The sequence below is a fragment of the Bombina bombina genome, chromosome 8 (genome assembly GCF_027579735.1).
Source record: "Bombina bombina isolate aBomBom1 chromosome 8, aBomBom1.pri, whole genome shotgun sequence".
Lineage (NCBI taxonomy): Eukaryota > Metazoa > Chordata > Amphibia > Anura > Bombinatoridae > Bombina > Bombina bombina.
In genome coordinates this window covers 217,372,218-217,394,258 of record NC_069506.1, presented here as the reverse complement: position 1 = coordinate 217,394,258, position 22,041 = coordinate 217,372,218, and the positions used below count along the sequence as shown (strand labels likewise).

Here is a 22,041-nt window from a genome sequence, read left to right as displayed (position 1 = left end):
GCAGATAATCCTTTCTCCAAACCTTCTTGTAGAAAGGATAGAATCTTAGGAATTTTTATCTTGTTCCATGGGAATCCTTTAGATTCACACCAACAGATATATTTTTTCCATATTTTATGGTAAATTTTTCTAGTTACAGGCTTTCTAGCCTGAATCAGAGTATCTATTACAGAATCTGAAAACCCACGCTTTGATAAAATCAAGCGTTCAATCTCCAAGCCGTCAGTTGGAGGGAAACCAGATTCGGATGTTCGAATGGACCCTGAACAAGAAGGTCCTGTCTCAAAGGTAGCTTCCATGGTGGAGCCGATGACATATTCACCAGGTCTGCATACCAAGTCCTGCGTGGCCACGCAGGAGCTATCAAGATCACTGAGGCCCTCTCCTGATTGATCCTGGCTACCAGCCTGGGGATGAGAGGAAACGGTGGGAATACATAAGCTAGGTTGAAGGTCCAAGGTGCTACTAGTGCATCTACTAGGGTCGCCTTGGGATCCCTGGATCTGGACCCGTAGCAAGGAACCTTGAAGTTTTGACGAGACGCCATCAGATCCATGTCTGGAATGCCCCATAATTGAGTTATTTGGGCAAAGATTTCCGGATGGAGTTCCCACTCCCCCGGATGGAATGTCTGACGACTCAGAAAATCCGCTTCCCAATTTTCCACTCCTGGGATGTGGATCGCAGACAAGTGGCAGGAGTGATCCTCCGCCCATTGAATTATCTTGGTCACTTCTTTCATCGCCAGGGAAGTCCTTGTTCCCCCCTGATGATTGATATATGCAACGGTCGTCATGTTGTCTGACTGAAACCTTATGAATTTGGCCTTTGCTAGTTGAGGCCAAGCTCTGAGAGCATTGAATATCGCTCTCAGTTCCAGAATGTTTATCGGGAGAAGAGACTCTTCCCGAGACCATAGACCCTGAGCTTTCAGGGATTCCCAGACCGCGCCCCAGCCCACTAGGCTGGCGTCGGTCGTGACAATGACCCACTCTGGTCTGCGGAAGCTCATTCCCTGTGACAGATTGTCCAGGGTCAGCCACCAACGGAGTGAATCTCTGGTCTTTTGATCTACTTGAATCGTCGGAGACAAGTCTGTATAATCCCCATTCCACTGTCTGAGCATGCACAGTTGTAATGGTCTTAGATGAATTCGTGCAAAAGGAACTATGTCCATTGTTGCAACCATCAATCCTATTACTTCCATGCACTGCGCTATGGAAGGACGAGGAACAGAATGAAGTACTTGACAAGAGCTTAGAAGTTTTGATTTTCTGACCTCTGTCAGAAAAATCCTCATTTCTAAGGAATCTATTATTGTTCCCAAGAAGGGAACTCTTGTTGACGGGGACAGAGAACTTTTTTCTTTGTTCACCTTCCATCCGTGAGATCTGAGAAAGGCTAGGACGATGTCCGTATGAGCCTTTGCTTTTGACAGGGACGACGCTTGAATCAGGATGTCATCCAAGTAAGGTACTACTGCAATGCCCCTTGGTCTTAGAACCGCTAGAAGGGACCCTAGTACCTTTGTGAAAATCCTTGGAGCAGTGGCTAATCCAAATGGAAGTGCCACAAACTGGTAATGCTTGTCCAGAAAAGCGAACCTTAGGAACTGATGATGTTCCTTGTGGATAGGAATATGTAGGTACGCATCCTTTAAATCCACGGTAGTCATAAATTGATTTTCCTGGATAGTAGGTAGGATCGTTCGAATAGTTTCCATTTTGAACGATGGTACCCTGAGAAATTTGTTTAGGATCTTTAGATCCAAAATTGGCCTGTATGTTCCCTCTTTTTTGGGAACTATGAACAGATTGGAATAAAATCCCATTCCTTGTTCTCTTATTGGAACTGGATGTATCACTCCCATCTTTAACAGGTCTTCTACACAATGTAAGAATGCCTGTCTCTTTATTTGGTTTGAAGATAATTGAGACCTGTGGAACCTTGCCCTTGGGGGTAGTTCCTTGAATTCCAGGAGATAACCTTGAGAAACTATTTCTAGCGCCCAAGGATCCTGAACATCTCTTGCCCAAGCCTGAGCAAAGAGAGAAAGTCTGCCCCCCACTAGATCCGGTCCCGGATCGGGGGCTATCCCTTCATGCTGTTTTGGTAGCAGTGGTAGGCTTCTTGGCCTGCTTACCCTTGTTCCAGCCTTGCATTGGTTTCCAGGCTGGTTTGGGTTGTGAAGTATTACCCTCTTGCTTAGAGGATACAGAATTAGAGACTGGTCCGTTTCTGCGAAAGGGATGAAAATTAGGCTTATTATTAGCCTTAAAAGACCTATCCTGTGGGAGGGCGTGGCCCTTTCCCCCAGTGATGTCTGAAATAATCTCTTTCAAATCAGGTCCAAATAATGTTTTACCTTTGAAAGGAATGTTAAGCAATTTTGTCTTGGAAGACACATCCGCTGACCAAGACTTTAGCCAAAGCACTCTGCGCGCCACGACAGCAAACCCTGAATTTTTCGCCGCTAATCTAGCTAATTGCAAAGCGGCATCTAAAACAAAAGAGTTAGCCAATTTAAGTGCTTGAACTCTGTCCATAACCTCCTCATACGAAGATTCTTTAATGAGCGATTTTTCTAGTTCCTCGAACCAGAAACACGCTGCCGTAGTGACAGGAACAATGCATGAAATTGGTTGTAGAAGGTAACCTTGCTGTACAAAAATCTTTTTAAGCAAACCCTCTAATTTCTTATCCATAGGATCTTTGAAAGCACAACTATCTTCGATAGGAATAGTAGTGCGTTTGTTTAGAGTAGAAACCGCCCCCTCGACCTTGGGGACTGTCTGCCATAAGTCCTTTCTGGGGTCGACTATAGGAAATAATTTCTTAAATATAGGGGGGGGGAACAAAAGGTATGCCGGGCCTTTCCCACTCTTTATTTACTATGTCCGCCACCCGCTTGGGTATAGGAAAAGCGTCGGGGGGCACCGGAAACTCTAGGAACTTGTCCATCTTACATAATTTCTCTGGAATGACCAAATTGTCACAATCATCCAGAGTAGATAACACCTCCTTAAGCAGTGCGCGGAGATGTTCTAATTTAAATTTAAATGTCACAACATCAGGTTCAGCTTGATGAGAAATTTTTCCTGAATCTGAAATTTCTCCATCAGACAAAACCTCCCTCATGGCCCCTTGAGATTGGTGTGAGGGTATGTCAGAACAGTTATCATCAGCGTCCTCTTGCTCTTCAGTGTTTAAAACAGAGCAATCGCGCTTTCTCTGATAAGTAGGCATTTTGGATAAAAGATTTGCTATGGAGTTATCCATTACAGCCGTTAATTGTTGCATGGTAATAAGTATTGGCGCACTAGATGTACTAGGGGCCTCCTGTGTGGGCATAACTGGTGTAGACACAGTAGGGGATGATGTAGTATCATGTTTACTCCCCTCATTTGAGGAATCATCTTGGGCAATATCATTATCTGTGGCATTACTGTCCTTACTTTGTTTGGACACTATGGCACAATTATCACATAAATTTAAATGGGGAGACACATTGGCTTTCATACATATAGAACATAGCTTATCTGATGGTACAGACATGTTAAACAGGCTTAAACTTGTCAACAAAGCACAAAAAACGTTTTAAAATAAAACCGTTACTGTCACTTTAAATTTCAAACTGAAAACACTTTATTACTTAATATGTGAAAAAGTATGAAGGAATTGTTCAAAATTCACCAAAATTTCACCACAGTGTCTTAAAGCATTAAAAGTATTGCACACCAAATTTCAGAGCTTTAACCCTTAAATTAACGGAACCGGAGCCGTTTTTACATTTAACCCCTATACAGTCCCAGAATGAGGCTCTGTCTATAACTAGAAAGGCCCCCATCTGAAAAAGGTGTCCAACACAGTGCCTGCCGTTTTTCTAAACATTCCCCAAGTTTATAATACCAATAATTAGTTAGAATCTGCATAATATGCCTAGTAAAGCAATTGTTTTAGCCCAGAAAAATGTCTACCAGTTTTTAAGCCCTTTTTAAAGCCCTTTATTCTTTTATGTTTAACTAAGAAAATGGCTTACCGGTCCCCATGAGGGGAAATGACAGCCTTCCAGCATTACATGGTCTTGTTAGAAATATGGCTAGTCATACCTTAAGCAGAAAAGACTGCTAACTGTTTCCCCCAACTGAAGTTACTTCATCTCAACAGTCCTGTGTGGAAACAGCAATCGATTTTAGTTACTGTGCTAAAATCATCTTCCTCTTACAAACAGAAATCTTCATCCTTTTCTGTTTCAGAGTAAATAGTACATACCAGCACTATTTTAAAATAACAAACACTTGATAGAAGAATAAAACTACATTTAAACACCAAAAAACTCTTAACCATCTCCGTGGAGATGTTGCCTGTGCAACGGCAAAGAGAATGACTGGGGTGGGCGGAGCCTAGGAGGGATCATGTGACCAGCTTTGCTGGGACTGTTTGCCATTTCCTGTTGGGGAAGAGAATATCCCACAAGTAAGGATGACGCCGTGGACCGGACACACCAATGTTGGAGAAATAAATAAAACCTCTACTTAAATTGATGAACAAGGTGAATATGGCTTGTAGAGCTGTGATTAGCAGTGCTTGTAACTGTGGCTAAAATGCATTATTAAAATAAGAATATAAATGCCATAATTGGTTCTTAACAGGTTACAGAGAAGTTGTGTAAAGAACACAAACAATACCCCTATACACACTGTAATTTAATGGGAGTCCAGTTCAGCGAATGTTTAGCGGACAAGATCACAGAAACAAATTTGATTTAAAGATAACTTTTTTTAAATTCTGTACTAGTGCAGTATCCGACATCCCCTGTGAATACAACAAAACTCCCATCATAATGCAAGGAGTGCAAAGAGAGAAAGGCTTAATGTGATGAATTGTAGTTATGATGGTTTATGGCTGGAAGCAATCACTGGTGTGGACTAATTAACTAGGTAACTATGGTAATAATGTATAGTGGCTTAAACTAGTGGAAGGGGCTGTTACAGTTAGTGTACACTGGGTAGTCGGATGGGTAAGGTTTTTTGAGATGGTGAGTTGCATTACTTTTTATTTGCAGAAGGTTTAAAGAGGAGGGTGGTCTGGGGCAGTGTTTTTCAACCGTGGTCCTCAAGTACCCCCAACATTATAGCTGAACCAGTGCACAAGTGAAGTAATCAGCTGAGCAATAACATCATGGTTACTAACTTGCTCTCACACATAAGCTGATTATTTCACCTGTGCACTAGTTGAGCTATAATGAAAACCTGGCCTGTTGGAGGTACTTGAGGACTGCGGTTGAGAAACAATGGTCTGGGGGACAATATAATGCCCAATATGCTGGGATAATAATGATGCCCAGGTTTTGAGTTTTGCTGCTGAAGTTAAAAATAATGTTATTTTTTGTTTTCACTGCTGCATTTGAAATAGGACATCATATAAAGTTATATATATATATATATATATATATATATATATATATATATATATATATATATATATATATATAAATCTATGTTCTTCTCCTGATCCACCAACAAAGCTATGGCATTTGTCCTTAGTCAGTGAGTCCCTAGGGATAATGTATACACAAATATGCATCCCCTGCTTGTATCTGGATCAGTATAAAGTATTTCAGCTTACCCTTATCTGCAGTTGTACTGGGTGCGCATGACATCACCACTTATGTGATGATGTCACAGGAAACAAGAAAGTGCTTCCAGTAGGGAGTTCTTTCTGTTTTGAAGCCGCAGGTGGGGAGGGAAGAAAGCCCATATCAGTCCTAAGACCCTTCCCAGGGACATGATACCCCTCATTTGAAAGAGGAGGGCCTCTTGCTCTTAAATATGGCATTTACCTGCAGGTATTCTGATGTTTTCCCTGAGCTGGAGCGAGATCATAATGTAATTCCCCCAGCTTGTGCTTAAGGGACAAATTACCCCTAATTTAAAAGTACAGTCTCCCCTCTGGGTCACTTGTCTACACATAGGATGCAGCTGATCAATGTGTTTTTATTGTTTTGTTTTTAAAAAAGGAAAAGAAAAAAGGAAGATCAGATCCCCCCTAGAAACAAAGTGAATTCTAGTGGTGTAGGTGAAAGCGGTTACAAAATCAATCATGGAAGACAACACTCAAATACCTTAAGCTCAGAATCCAGGAGCTGCCACTTCCAATACACAAAAATAAAAAGTTATTTGCATCCTTTTATCTAAATTATGATACAATCTGATTTAATTGATTGTGTTTGAAACCCTTTACGTGAAAGAGGGAATTCCCCTTTTTTTAAGTGAGGGGGAACCTTGAAATGTCAAATAATCACTGTAGTAACGGTAATCACCTGGCCCGTCACACACCTTTGCAATGTTTGATTAGGGGGAGCCCATATCCTCTGCCCATATGACAGAGGAATACGAGACCCCAGTTTAGAAAAGGGGGAGTTCCCCAACAACCCAAAGTACGATAATAGGGCACCTAACACTTTTAAATGAGAAGTCCAAGTTAGCCATTGCAAAAACAATCACCTGACAATAGAACAATGTCAATAGGGTGGGCTATCCCCCACCGCCCACCAAAATACATCAAGAGACTTGAGACCCCTTAATTGAAATCAACAAGGCCTTTTTTTCCTTCCAAATTAGTGGTCCAGTATTTGCCCGGCGGCTGGGTTAGAATGATAAACACTTCACAGAATAGGTCCTAATTTGTTTTTTCTGGCAGTTATTTTTAAGAGGCCTTTATTGCTCGCTTACAATTAGACACGAGCATCTTGTTAAAGCGAAACAAAATCTGATCTGGATTTGCACAGATCTCAGTGTGCTGCACTTTCACAAGAATAAATACGGCTCTGAAAAGAGCTGAATGCAGCTTGGGGCCTCCTTTTTCAGCATTTTTAGTGGCTGAAGTTCACACATCTACTTACTATACAAATATCTCAATATAAATAAGGGGTTTCTTGTGCTTATAATTATCAAGTGATAATCATATTAATAATGATCATGTGACAGCTAACCTCATGTTGCGGTGTTGTTGATATCAAGGCTAATAAGATAAAGGTTTCTCTGAACTAATACAAATAACCCATATAGGATGAGTTTTGATGCCACTATTGTGTGTGTTCATTTTTTTTTTCTTTTAAAAGGGACAGTAAAGTCAAACGTTTTATTTCATGGTTCAGATAGAGCACGCAATTTTAAACAACTTTTCATTTTACTTCTGTTATCAAATTTGCTTTGTTCTCTTGATATCTTTTATTGAACAGTAAAACTAGGTAGGCTCATAAGAGCTCAGAAATGTACACGTGTCTTTAGTACTCTATGGAATCAGTGTTTTGCAACATTATATAACAAAGCTACAATAATGCTGCAAAACACTGCTGCCATAGAGTACTAAAGACACGTGCACTCCTGAGCCTACCTAGTTTTATTCTTCAATAAAATATACCAAGAGAACAAAGCAAATTTCATAACAGAAATAAATTAGAAAGTTTTTTAAAATTGCGTGCTGTATCTGAATCATGAAGGTTTAATTTTATCTTTACTATCCCTTTAATATATTTTTTGCTACCTTGTGTGTGTGTTTGGACAAAGCTAGGAACATGCATAATTGGGAAAATAGGTTAAAATATTCATAGGAAATCAAGGTTTTTGTGCAATTTTAAAAACTATCGAATATTTTTATGGTTAAATATTTTATAACTTTTTTTTTTTTTAATAATTGAATATAGGTATAACATTCTAAATATTGGAGTTTTGGAAAGGTGATTTGATGATACATGTGGGAACATAAATTTGTGAAATTTTTATGAAATGACGACTCCCATGAAGCTATTTGTTATAGAAAATGGCATAAAACATTTTTTTTTTAATTTCATATGGTGGAGTTTCATATTTTGTTATTTTGGCAAACTAAAATAAAAAAAGTAAAAAAAAATATGATGGTATGCTTTGTGTGGGTAGCTCATACCTACCTTTCAGAGGTATGGGTGGGCATAAAGTGTCAGATTGCAAAACAGAAATCAGATTTTGATGTTGGCTTAAAAAGTATTTAGTGCTTCTCATTAAAAACAATCGAAGTGCAACTTCTTGAATGGTAGATTTATTTTTTGGTGCACCAGCATTTAGATCTCTTTTGAGTTGCATCAGTTCACAACATGATTGAGCTTGTGCCCCAAAAGTAAAAAGATAACGTGTGTCCTACACTGCCACAACACGGGAATCCACAATAAGCAAATGTGACATAAAGGTGAGCTAATGCACATAATCTAATTGTTAGTAGTTCTCATTTGTAAACATTTAAGTTCTGATATAGTATATTTGTGCTTTAAACACATGTAATATGCGTAAGTAGCTCACCAGAGACATCCATCGCCCATCACCTTGCGTATCAGGCATTGGAGTTGGGGTAGCAGCTGGGTTCATGTCACTGTCACTCATGATGGGCTGCAGAAGTAAATATAAGCTTTATTAGACAGAGACAAAGAGAGAGAGAAAAAGAGAAAGACACACGCACACACTGGGAACCTTTACTGAAAAGGTTGCCATCTCATAACCCCCGCCCCCCCCCCGGACCAAAGCTTATGGATGTGCACATCTGTAAATTACATATGTTCATACACAATTTATGAACCTATAAAACAAAGGGGAACTAGAAACTATGAATACATTATGTGCATTATAGAAGTGAAAATATCACTCCAACCAAGATTTAAATTAATCTTTCTGGAAAATATGAAACAGTTCCTTCTATTTTTATATTGGATAACATGATTATTCCTGGGTAAATGTGTTCTAGAAGTGCAGTTCTATTATATTAAAGGGACACTGAACCCAAATGTTTTCTTTCATGATTCAGATAGAGCATGCTATGTTAAGCAACTTCCTAATTTACTCCTATTATCAATTTTTCTTCATTCTCTTGCTATCTTTATTTGAAAATCATGAATGTAAATCTTAGCAGCCAGCCCATTTTATGTCCATCACCATGGATAGCACTGGCTTATTGGAGTCTGACATTTACCCACCAATAAGCAAGCATAACCCAGATTTTCAACCAAAAATGGGCCGGTTCCTATGCATCACATTCCTGCTTTTTAAATAAAGATAGCACGAAAACAAAGAAAAATTGATAATAGGAGTAAATTAGAAAGTTGCTTAAAATTGCATGCTCTATCTGAATCATGAAAGAAAAAAAATTGTGTTTAGTGTCCCTTTAAAGAAAAATTGTAACTTGAATCCAATCAATTTGGGAGATTCTTTAAAAAGAACATTTCCTTTCCCCGGACTTTAAACAGAATTAAGTAAGAACACAATATACTATAGTTTAAAAAGCTTACCCGTTTAAACGGACATTCCGATCAAAATGTAAATGCACATGGATGAATTACATCTTTGAATAGAACATATTTGCAATATAGATGTATTGGCAAAAATGCTTCTAATAAAAGTTATCACTATTTTAGTGTTAACATTTTTCTCTGCACGTTCCTGTGAAGCATAGCTAGATAGTCTCAGTGCACCAGCATTTTAACCCCTTAATGACCAAGGACGTACGCCATACGTCCTCAGAAAAAAGGCAGTTAACGCCTGAGGACGTGTGGCGTACGTCCTCGGTTTGGAAAGCAGCTGGAAGCGATCCTCATCGCTTCCAGCTGCTTTCCGGTTATTGCAGGATGCCTCAATATCGAGGCATCCTGCAATAACAATTTGTACCCCTCTGTGGCCCTCTCTACACCGGACATCGATGGCCGCAATCGTTGGTGGGTGGGAGCTGCAGTGGGAGGCGGGTGGGCGGCCATCGATGGTTTCTGATACACAGAGGGGGGCGGGAGAGTCAGGGGCGCGCACAGACACGCGCGCATGCATGGGGGATCGGCGGGCGCGTGCACGGGAGGGAGCGGGTGGGAACCGCTTACACTACAGAAATTATCATGTAGTAAGTGGGAGGAAGAGGGGGAATAAATGCCCCCAAAAAGTAATCTACGGGATCTGGGAGGGGGTGGGGGTAGGGGTTGGTCGTGGGGAAGCTACACTACAGAAAAATTTAAAAAAAATAAATAAAAAAAGAGAAAAAAATATTGTTAACTGGGTACTGGCAGACAGCTGCCAGTACCCAAGACGGACCCCAATAAGGCAGGGGGGGTTAGAGAGCTGTTTTTGGGGGGGATCAGGGAGGTTGGGGGCTAAGGGGGGATCCTACAAAGTAGCATATGTAAATATGCTAAAGATGTATTTTTTTTTTTTTAAACTTTTATTTTAGTACTGGCAGACTTTCTGCCAGTACTTAAGATGGCGGGGACAATTGTGGGGTGGGGGAGGGAAGGGAGCTGTTTGGGAGATATCAGGGGGTCTGATGTGTCAGGTGGGAGGCTGATCTCTACACTAAAGCTAAAATTAAGCCCGCAAGCTCCCTACAAACTACCTAATTAACCCCTTGACTGCTAGCCATAATACATGTGTGATGCGCAGCAGCACTTTGCGGCCTTCTAATTACCAAAAAGCAACGCCAAAGTCATATATGTCTGCTATTTCTGAACAAAGGGGATCCCAGAGAAGCATTTACAACTATTTGTGCCATAATTGCACATGCTGTTTGTAAATAATTTCAGTGAGAAACCTAAAATTGTGAAAAATTTAGCGTTTTTTTTTTAATTTGATTGCATTTGGCGGTAAAATGGTGGCATGAAATATACCAAAATGGGCCTAGATCAATACTTGGGGTTGTCTACTACACTACACTGAAGCTAAAATTAACCCTAGAAGCTCCCTACATGCTCCCTAATTAACCCCTTCACTGCTGGGCATAATACACGTGTGGTGCGCAGTCGCATTTAGCAGCCTTCTAATTAGTAAAAAGCAAAACCAAAGCCATATATGTCTGCTATTTATGAACCAAGGGGATCCCAGAGAAGCATTTACAACCATGTATGCTATAATTGCATAAGTTTTTTGTAAATAATTTCAGTGAGAAACCTAAAGTTTGTGAAAAAAATTGTGAAAAAGTGAACATTTTTTTTTTTATTTGATCGCATTTGGCGGTGAAATGGTGGCATGAAATATACTAAAATGGGCCTAGATCAATACTTTGGGATGTCTTCTAAAAAAAAATATATACATTTCAGGGGATATTCAGGGATTCCTGAAAGATATCAGTGTTCTAATGTAACTAGCGCTAATTTTGAAAAAAAGTGGTTTGGAAATAGCAAAGTGCTACTTGTATTTATGGCCCTATAACTTGCAAAAAAAGCAAAGAACATGTAAACATTGGGTATCTCTAAACTCAGGACAAAATTTAGAAACTATTTAGCATGGTTTTTGTTTGGTGGTTGTAGATGTATAACAGATTTTGGGGGTCAAAGTTAGAAAAAGTGTGTTTTTTTCTATTTTTTCCTCATATTTTATAAATTTTTTTATAGTAAATTATAAGATATGAGGAAAATAATGGTATATTTTGAAAGTCCATTTAATGGCGAGAAAAACGGTATATAATATGTGTGGGTACAGTAAATGAGTAAGGGGAAAATTACAGCTAAACACAAACACTGCAGAAATGTAAAAATAGCCTTGGTCCCAAACGGACAGAAAATGGAAAAGTGCTGTGGTCATTAAGGGGTTAAACACTGCATCTGCTCTGAGTCAGTCTGAGTCTTGATAAAGGCCTAGAGAGGGCCGAAACGCATAGACCTGCACTGGTAAGCCTCATTTCAATTGGAGGATTTTTGTTTGATAGTTCTACACATTGTCATATCTTTTTTTCACAGGTTTTCTCTCACAGGATTTATATTTTTGTCCAGCACCCTATTGATATCGCCACATCTAGGGACAGTCACTAGTAGCACCAGTATTGGACACTTTTTAATTAATTTTTTCACATTTGTTTTGGATATCACTTATTTTGTTTTGCATTTGTTTTTTTTTACACTACCTCACAGGATCAAAACTACTTATTGGCACACATCACTTGTGGACACTTGCCGCCAATCTATTGGGAATTTGTGATCTTGGACTATTATCTTTGTATTTTTGCATTTTTTGATTTTTTCATATTCTGCGATTGTTTCATTATTTGCACTTGTCAGACATCATCGTTATATCTATCATATTACCAATTGGAATATCTTTGGAATTTGTTTTTAGCATTTGTTTTTAGTATCTGTTATTGTAATCATTTATGCTATTGTTTATATGCGTGGATCCACCGCAGTGTATATTATTGTATAATGTTTTAACCATATTGTAATAAATTTGTATTATCTATTTTAATTCACCTTAGCCTCCGTTGTCTGGCGCCTAGGTATATTCTCAATTTCTTCACATAATACAGGGAATCAGCAAATTAAAGTACATTTTGAAATGTGAACGGGAAAAAAAAAAAAAAAAATCTTTTTTTGCATCCTCAGCATACAATATAAAAAAACATTTTCAATTTACTTCTATTATCAAATTTGCTTTGTTCCCATGCTATTCTTTGTTGAAAAGATACCTAGGGTAGGGGTCTGGAGCACTACACATGGCAGGATGTATTCCTGATATCAAATGCTCTTGCAAATGGATAACAATCTGGCAAAACTGCCGCCATATAGTGCTCCAGACATCTGCACGCGCCTCAGCTATCATCCCTGCATTCATCAAAAAAAAAAAAAAAAAAAAAAAAAAATTGATACTAGAAGTATGTAGAAAGTTGTCTAAAATTGTATGCTCCAACTAATTCATAAAATGGTGTTTTATGTCGCTGGTACCTGTCTGCAACCTCTATTTTTGGAAATTATTATATATATATATATATATATATATATATATATATATATATATATATATATATATATATATATTTATATTTATTATACACTGTTTTACCTCAGTTGACCCTTTTATAATATACATGTAACACAAAATGTTTTATGGCACTTTAATTTGATCTGAGTGTCCCTTTAATCTTGATTGTTTTATTTCACTCAGAAATTGATCTCATGACAATATTTCTGCCTCAAATATTGCCCTTTTTACGTTCCTTTGGGAATAGCCTCTATCTTTATGTCTGGCTTTCAACAGGTCAGCCTAAAAATGGAAATCTTCCAATTGTGTGCAATTCTGTCTGAGGCGTATAAATTGTCCCTTATCCACAACATAAGGGACATATGCCTAGGTAGACAGCTTGCTGCATGCAAGAGTGAATTGCCCGATATTGGCTTACAGTACACCCTATAGGTTATCTTTAAAGTACTTTCATACCTTTCCTTGCAAATTTGGTCAACTTGAAGTCTCATTTTTAAACGCCCAAGAAGTGGCAAATTACCTTGTAGAATGAACAGTAATCTATTTCAGTGCACACTGTCCTGCCTCCAAGTAAGCCTTATGAATCAAACGAGTTTCAACCAAAAATCTGCTGAATCTTCTGTCCTTTCCTAGAATCAGAAAAGTTAACAAATAAAAGTAGAAGTTTGTCTGAAATACTTAGAGCATTTAAGTACTACATTGATGCTATTAACAACATCCAAATTATGCAAAAATATCTCTGAAGCATTCTTGGGATTAGGCCACAAAGAAGGGACTACTATTTCCCAACTGATATTATCTGAAAACACAACTTAAAGCAAAAAATAAAACCTAGTCCTTAAGACTTATACCGATGAAAGATAAAGAGGGTGACAAGAAAGAGGTGACAAGAAAGAGAAGAGAATTTGGAAATTCTTCTAGCAGAATAAATAGTAAAAAGGAACAAAACATTCCAAGAAAGAAGCTTAATATCCACTTAATTCATAGGCCCAAAGGGAGGTACCTGCAAAACCTTTAAAATCAAGTTAAGACTCCAGGAAGGAGCAATTGGCTTCAGCACCAGCTTAATTTGTGCAAAGGCCTGAACAAAACCATGAATGTCAGGAAGGATTAGCAATCTATGAAATCTGCCCTTTCAAATTGCTGGCAGATAGGCCCTTATCCAAACCACTGTATAAGTGCAAAAATAGCAGGCTCTGCTCAGTTAGTGTAAGATTAAAAAAATATAAATTTTATTAGTTCCAATAAAAAATGTAGTGTTCCCAGGCAAAGGGCATACACAGCAAGGACTGTCTTATGCGTTTCACGCCCCCTAGTGGCGCTTAATCGTAGACCTTATCCAAACCATCCTGTTAGAACCTCAAAATTCTAGGAATTCTAAACAAATTCCAGGAAAAAACATGATCTGTACACGAAGCAATAAAAGCCTTCCATACCTTATGATAAATACTTCTAGTCACAGGGTTACGAGTCTGGATTAAGTTTCTATCACAGAATCTGAAACCCCTATGCTTAAAAGGGATACTAAACCCAAATTTTTCCTTTCACGATTCAGATAGAGCATGCAATATTAAGCAACTTTCTAATTTACTCCTATTATCAATTTTTCTTAGGTCTCTTGCTATCTTTATTTAAAAATCAGGAATGTAACGCTTAGGATGGGGCCCATTTTAGGTTCAGCACCCTGGCTAGCGCTTGCTTATTGGTGGCTACATTTGAAAGCTGGAGCAATCAGTATTACCAACAATTTCTCTAATAAGATAAGCAAGCTGGGAAAAAAAACAAACTACTAGAGCATCCACAAAACTCTGCCCGAGAGTCCCTGGACCTCGCAAAGTATCCGGGAAGTTTGTTGTTCAAATCAGAAACCATCATCAGATCTATCTCTGGGAGACCCCAAAGATCCACAATGTGATTGAACACATCCTGGTTAATAGACCATTCAGCTGGATGCAGAGATGGATGACTGAGAAAATCTGCTTCCCAGTTGATCCCTACTAAAATACGAACTGCAGAGATTAGACAGGAATTGACTTCTGCCCATGAAATAATTTGAGACACTTCCTTCATGGCTACGGAACTGTGAGTTCCCCCATGATGATTGACATAAGCCACTGCTGTGGCATTGTCTAATTGAAAGTGGAGATGAGATTCCCTTTTCAACAGAAGCCAAGTGTGAAGAGCCCCGAAAATAGAAAGGAGTTCTACAACATTTATTGGCAACCTCACCTCCTGAGGGGCCCAAACCTCTTGTGCTCTCAGAGACCCCTAAACAGCTCCCAAATCTGAAAGACTTGCATCTGTAGTGATCACAGTCCAGGGAGAACGAGAAAAAGAAGCCCCCTGAATAATGAACTGAAAATGCAGCCACCAAGTCAGAGACTGACTTGTACTGTGATCCATACAACTCTTTTGAGATAGTGTAGTATGATCCCTGCACCACTGACGAAGCATACAAAGCTTAGGAAGTCTCATGTGAAATTGAGCAAATGGAATTGCGTCTGAAGCTGCAACCTTGAGACCCAGTACTTCCATACAAAGAACAACAGATGGAAGAGGGGAGGACTGAAGGTTCAGACAGGCTGACACCAATTTTTGCCTCTCTGATCTGTTAAGTGAAAGACCCATGGACACTGAATAGATTTGAAACCCCAGTAAAGGAACCCTGGTCTGAGGCACCAAATAAATCTGTTGGTGTGAAATTCTGCTGAATGAAAAGATGGAGCTTGAACCAAGTCTAAGTTTCCATTTTGAAAGTGGGAAATCTGAACATGTTCAGAGCTTTTAAATCCAGTACTGGTCTTAAAGTACCTTCCTTATTAGGGATCTGAATAAAATCCCAACCCCCCGTTCCTGTAAAGGAACTGGAACAATCACTCCCATAGTTTCCAGATCTGAAACAGACTGAAAGAATGATTGGGCATTTAATGGATTCCTTGGAACATTGGACAGAAATTTTTTTTTCTTTGGGAGGCCTTGTTCTAAATCCTATTTGATGATAACCCTGGGAAACTATATTCAGAACCCAGGGATCTGCAACAGACTGAAACCAAGCCTCCTGAAAAAGGCATAACCTGCCCACTACCAGAGCTGCTGGATCGGGGGCCGTACCTTCATGCAGACTTTAAAGTAGGAGTGGATTTGGGTTAGAGGTGCTTTTTTCTGAGGGGAATCAACTTTCGTTTTTTGGAGAAAGTCTTGGGAAAGAAAAGCCCCATGACCTGCAGTAACAGTAGGAATGCTAGAATCCAAATCCGAACCAAACAATTTATTTCCCTGAAAAGAGAGAGACAAAACAAAAGTATGGATTTCGACACCATATAAGTAGACCAGGACTTAAAGGGACAGTCTAATACTTTCATGATTCAGTTATGGCATGCAATTTTAAACAATATAAACCTAGGTAGGCTCATGTACTAATGTCTAAGCCCTTGCAGGCTGCATCTTATCTCAGGGCATTTTGATAGTTTTTCACAGTTAGACAGCGCTAGTTTAAGGGACAGTCTACAATAGCATTTTTATTGTTTTAAAAGATAGATAATCCCTTTATTACCCATTCCCCAATTTTGCATAACCGACACAGCTATCTTAATATACTTTTTACCTCTGTGATTACCTTGTATCTAAGCATCTTCTGACAGCCCCCTGATCACAACGTTTTATTTATTATCTATTGACTTGCATTTAGTACTGTGTTGTGCTAAATCTTAAATAACTCCTCGGACGTGAACACATTGTTATCTATATGACCCACATGAACTAGCAGTCTCCTGTTGTGAAAAGCAAATAAAAAAGCACGTGATTAAGAGGCTGTCAATAGAGCATTTGAAACAGGCAGAAATTTAGAGGTTTAAAGGGACATTAAACCCAAATTTTTTCTCTTTCATGATTCAGAGAGAATACCATTTTAAACAACATTCTCATTTACGTCTATTATCTAATTTGCTTCATTCTATAAATATCCTTTGTTAAAGAAATATCAATATCATGGGTGAGTCAATCACACAAGGCATTTATGTGCAGCCATCAATCAGCAGCTCCTTTGCGTATCTAGATATGCTTTTCAGCAAAGGATATCAAGAGAATGAAGCAAATTAGATAATAGAAGTAAGCCACAAGTGGGGGTTGTACGCTGCTACGCCACCACGCAGCACAACACAGCGTGAACACAGACTGAGGCACGGACACGATAGCGGTGGAGAGGAAGCCGCGTCTGTTACCGATTCTGAGGCTTTGTGGTCCCTTGGGAAGGCCTCTGCTCGGAGTGTCAGGAGGTGTTGTGGCTCATTTGTGGGTTACATCAGGGCTGGTACCTCTGGCGCAAGGTGCTGCAAGGGAGAAGCTGTGGCGCGGAGGTCCACGTAGGCTGCTATATACAGAGTTACAGGAAGGGTCTAGTGGCCTGTTCTTTCTTGGCTGCCGACCAACGCTGGGGCTTTTTTTTTTTTTTATAAATTTTTATTCAAGGTTCATTTAAAGGCATACAATATCATAAAGTAAATTCACATGAAATAAATTGTCAATTTAACAAGTAAAGTAAATAGCAGAACTCAGAAATAAAAAGCACAAAGCTAACAAGTTGCATACCATGTGAACATTGTATATGTAAGATGCCAATGACTTAGAAACCTTCTAAATGAAGCTAAAAGGCCACTCTTGGACCTCCTGGAAACGAAAGAAAATATATAAAGAGAAGAAGGGTATTCTAAACTAAGGTGACCACTTGTGGATCTCACATGATGAAACTCAGTTTTATAAAGTTTATACTGAACTTTTGACATTTTTAGGGATTATAACATGAGAAAAAACATGCAGACATAACCAATCCAAATTCCTCTTGAATATTATTGAAAACAGTTTAGTAGCAGCAATCTGACACATGAACAATCTAATGGATTAGCGAAGGAGCCTCCAAATAGTAAAGCCAGTTTCTCCCTGGTCGCCATTTGAGTAGCAAAGTGTCCAACGCTGGGGCTTTTTTGGTGCAGGAGAAGGAGTGAGTGGAACACCTGGAAGTCGCAGAGCTGCCTCCATATGGGAGGCCTTTAACCCCCAAAAAGATAAGGAGTAAAGGAGAGAGATCCAGAAAGATCCTAGGAAACGACAAGCCAAAGGAAGGGAGAAAGGAAAGAATGGAAGGTAGGAACTACCTATTTATCTGATCTTAAAACTGGAGAAATGCTACTTTTTTCCTTCTTATGCCACTGAGGGCTGCTGAGCTGGAAAATTATAGACGCTTAGCCTTTTTTTTTTTCTCTCTCCTACCTTCCTGAAATCTCAAAGCCTCTGTTAAAATCTGACAGCGACTAGGGTCCCTCATTGACTTAGTATACGCCATCTTCTTTATTTCTCCTTAAATATTTCTTAACTCAAAATCCCTAAAGAAAGGAAAAGAAAGAGGGGGAAAAGAAAGGAAAGGGGAGTTGTTTAGGGCCTGGAATGTAAACTTTGTGAAAGAGGCCTGTGAAATGTGAAATTCTGATTTGTGTACATAATAAGTTTGAGTTACCAGTTTTGAAATTGAATCACTTCATAAGATAGATGGATAAATATCTCACTCAAACAAAAATGTCACCAAAAATGAAACAAGTAGATAAAAAAGGTAATAAATCTGCTAACTCAGCCAGCTCCCCGAATAAATCTTTAAGGGAAAACAGGATCCCTGACACCTCATATGCGGGGGAGATTGCAACCCTGGTTTCTGCCCTAATAGGCCCTAAACTGGAAGAAATACATACAAGACTAAATACAATCCTGGAGGAGCTGAAAAATCAGGCAGAAAGAATAAAAGAAATAGAACAGAGGATTTCAAATTGCGAGGATACTCAGATTAAGGTACAACTACAGGTGGAATCTCTTGTAAAACAAAACATAACTTTGACCAACAAAATTGACGATATGGAAAACAGGTCAAGGCGGAGCAATCTGCGCCTAATTGGTATCCCTGAGATTTCAGGATTTAAAAAAATTTGTGCAACATTCTATCCCTGAGTTACTTGGATTAAATCCAGGGGAGATTATCTTTACAATTGAAAGAATACACAGAATGGGAAGAGAAATAGATCATTCAACATCAAATGATAGGAGACCAAGGCCAGTCATAGCGAAGTTTTTAAACTTCCAAGGGAAAAGCGAGATTTTGAGAGCTTACAGGAAACAACAGACTCTACAATACCAAGGAGTAAAGATCTTGCTCTTCCAGGACTTTTCTACTGAAGTTTCATTGAAAAGAAAACAATTTTCGCCTATATGTTCTCGCTTAGTGGCTGAAAATAGGTTTTTTTCCCTGTTATACCCAGCTAGACTTAGGATAAAATCTGGCATGGACTTTTTTTTCTTTGATTCTCCAGAAGCAGCCCTATCCTTTTTGGAAAATGAATCAAAGAAGGGAAAGGTTTAATGAGAGTCTTCCTTTCATTTTGTATTCTATTTTTGTGAATTTATGTGTATGTCTAGTATGGTGTTTGATTTTTCTTCTCTTTTCCCGGATTGAAAAGTAAAATATTTTTTTTTCTTGTTCTCTCAAAGAGACCTGTCACAGCTTATTTTATTTTTTCCTCTCAAACAGATCTGTCACAGATTTTTATTTTTTTTCTTCGACACATAGAAGTAAAACACTCATTAGAAAATTGGAATTTATAGGAATTGTTAAAAAAAGATAAAGCTGTGAATTATAGCGGTTTTAAAAAGGGTATAAAGTTATTTTGCACAATTTAGGGCAGTTTTTTATATGAATAAGCTATTATTAAGTGAAATACAACTAGGGGATAAGAAAGTATGGGCACAAGTAATGATTGTATAGATAGAAAGAAGTTATAGGTACTTGTAAAAAGGGTACAACTGTGAACATAGTGGGTTTAAGGATTTTAGTATGCACTATTTGGATGTTTGTAATGTTTCTGAATGAACCTATGAAAGAAGGTATAACACAGATGGGTATTGCACTATTGAAGAATAGAGGGTTTAATTTATTAGGAAAATGTAGTTATAGAAATTTGTTACAAAATTGTATGAATATAAAATAAGGGCTCTAAAGTTTGTCATTTATAAATGTTTTTTTTTTTTTTTAGATAGAAATAAAACACTCATTAGAAAATTGGGAACTACAGGTATTGTTAAAAGAGTTAGAGTTGTTAAATACAGGTGGTTTAAATTTTTATTTGGTATCACATGGATATATGGGAAATTTTTTGGAAAGAACAATTACAAAATAAGGGGTTTAAAGCGTGCTATATACACGTGTGTATATGTTTTCTCCTTTTTTTTGTCTCTCTCTCTCTCCCCCCTCTTCTCTCCTCTCCCTTAGTGGCTCTTTTTTTCACTCCAGCTGCTTTATTGTTCTCCCTAGGATAGATGGTTAAAATATCAACCTGGAATATAGGGGGGATTCATTCCCCAATAAAGAAAAGCAGTCATGAATTTCCTAGTAAAAAGAGACTTCGACATAGCGTGTTTACAAGAAACCCATTTATCAGATAAGGAACACAGAAAGATTAGAGCTCGGTGGTTGGGAGAATCCTTTTTTTCATCCTATATAAAATCGTCCAGAGGGGTGATGGTTCTTTTCCATACAAGGTTGGAATACAAAATCTTGAATACATCTATAGATAAAGAGGGAAGATATTTAATTATTAGATTCTCTGTTCAAGAGGAAGAATATCAGTTAACATGTATGGCCCAAATGTCTCTAATGAAAGATTTTGGAATTTATTAGTGAAGAAAATGTTTAAATTTCCTAAAGCCAAAATTATATTGGTGGGGGATTTTAATGTTACACCAAACTCATATCTGGATAGAAGGAGAGTGGGAACTAGGAATATTAAAGCTAAATTCAAACCTGCCCAGTTGAACTTTGAAAAAAGAATATTTAATCTACTTTATAATTCATTAAAGTTAGTTGATATATGGAGATTGTTAAATCCCAATAGCCTAGAGTATACATGTTGCTCTAAGACTCATAATACGCTCTCAAGGTTAGATCTTTTTCTGATTTCGGATTTATTGGTTCCCAAGGTTGAGAATTGTTTTATTGGAGACTTTAGTTTGTCGGACCATGCTCCGGTCACTCTAACCATAGCGGCGAAAAAGAAATTTCTATTTAACTCTTTTGTCTTTCCGACATATCTGCGGGATTCTACTAGATTCAAGGCCTTTCTAATTAAAGCATGGGAAGATTATAGATCTTTTAATAGTCATTGTAGAGATAATGTTCAGCTATTTTGGGAAACTGCTAAAGTCTACCTGAAAGCGGAAATTTCTAGTTATATGGCAAAATTGGAAAGACAAAGCTCTCTCAGATAAAGTGAGGGAGGCATACACTTTGTTCTTAGAAAGACCTTGTAAGCTAAACACAGATAGCTACTTTCAGGCCAAGAAAGAAAGAGAGACATTTCTCTTGGGAGAAGCACAGGTACTTTTACACAAAAACAGTGCCAGATTTGCTAAATTTGGCAATAAAGTTGGTAAATATATGGCCTCATTGTTTAAAAGACAATCCAGGAGGAAATCAGTAGCAGCGATAAAAGTGAAGGACCAAGTGTATACAGAACAAGATCAAATTTCGCAATTATTCCAAATGTTTTACACTGATTTATACACATACCAGTGTCCGGATCCAGAAAATATTAAAACGTTTTTGGATGGGATTCATTTTCCTAAAATCTCAGTAGAAGATTGCGAAGCTTTGAATCAACCAATAACAGAGAATGAAATTCAAAGAATTATTAATTCAATAGCTAGAGGGAAAGCTCCTGGCCCAGACTGTCTGCCGGTTGAATTTTACCAAATCTTGCATACAGAGATAGGCCCAGTATTGACTGACCTTTATAATACATATTTTGGAACAAAAAACAAGATCTCTGAAAGCTTCAAAAGGGCTAATATAATCTTAATTCCAAAGGCTAACAAAAATCCAGCAGATATGACTTCATATAGACCTATTTCGCTGCTTGGCCTTGATTATAAAATACTGATGAAGCTTTTGGCTGAAAGGCTGAAACCTCTGTTACCAGCGATTGTGCATCAGGACCAGGCAGGGTTCATTACTGGTAGAGTGACAGAGTTGGATGTAAGGAAAATTCTACAGGTAATTTGTCGGTATGGGAGGGATCGCTCTGCCCTGCCGGAGGCCTTCCTGCTATCCCTCTCAGAATCCAGACCTGAATCATCTACTATGGGGATGCCCAAAACTAAACCAGTTTTGGATGAAGATGGAACACTTTCTTTCCAATATAGTAAAAAAGAAAATTCAGTTAACAAGAGAATCTGTCCTTTTTTTGAGGTCCCA

The 22,041-nt window shown here is 38.4% G+C and overlaps 1 protein-coding gene across 3 annotated transcripts in view; it reads right to left on the bottom strand.

Annotated features, from left to right (window-relative positions):
* Window positions 1-22,041, bottom strand: part of PAFAH1B3 (platelet activating factor acetylhydrolase 1b catalytic subunit 3) — a 45,858-nt gene that overhangs the window by 8,149 nt on the left and 15,668 nt on the right. For 2 of the 3 annotated variants that reach the window (XM_053689989.1, XM_053689990.1), the window contains exon 2: window positions 8,337-8,423. In XM_053689989.1, the coding sequence (XP_053545964.1) occupies window positions 8,337-8,417 (81 nt within the window). In that variant the 5' untranslated portion in view covers window positions 8,418-8,423. Of the gene's footprint in view, window positions 1-8,336; window positions 8,424-13,275; window positions 13,328-22,041 lie in introns of those variants that run through there. The other variant, XM_053689991.1, reaches the window with a different exon arrangement.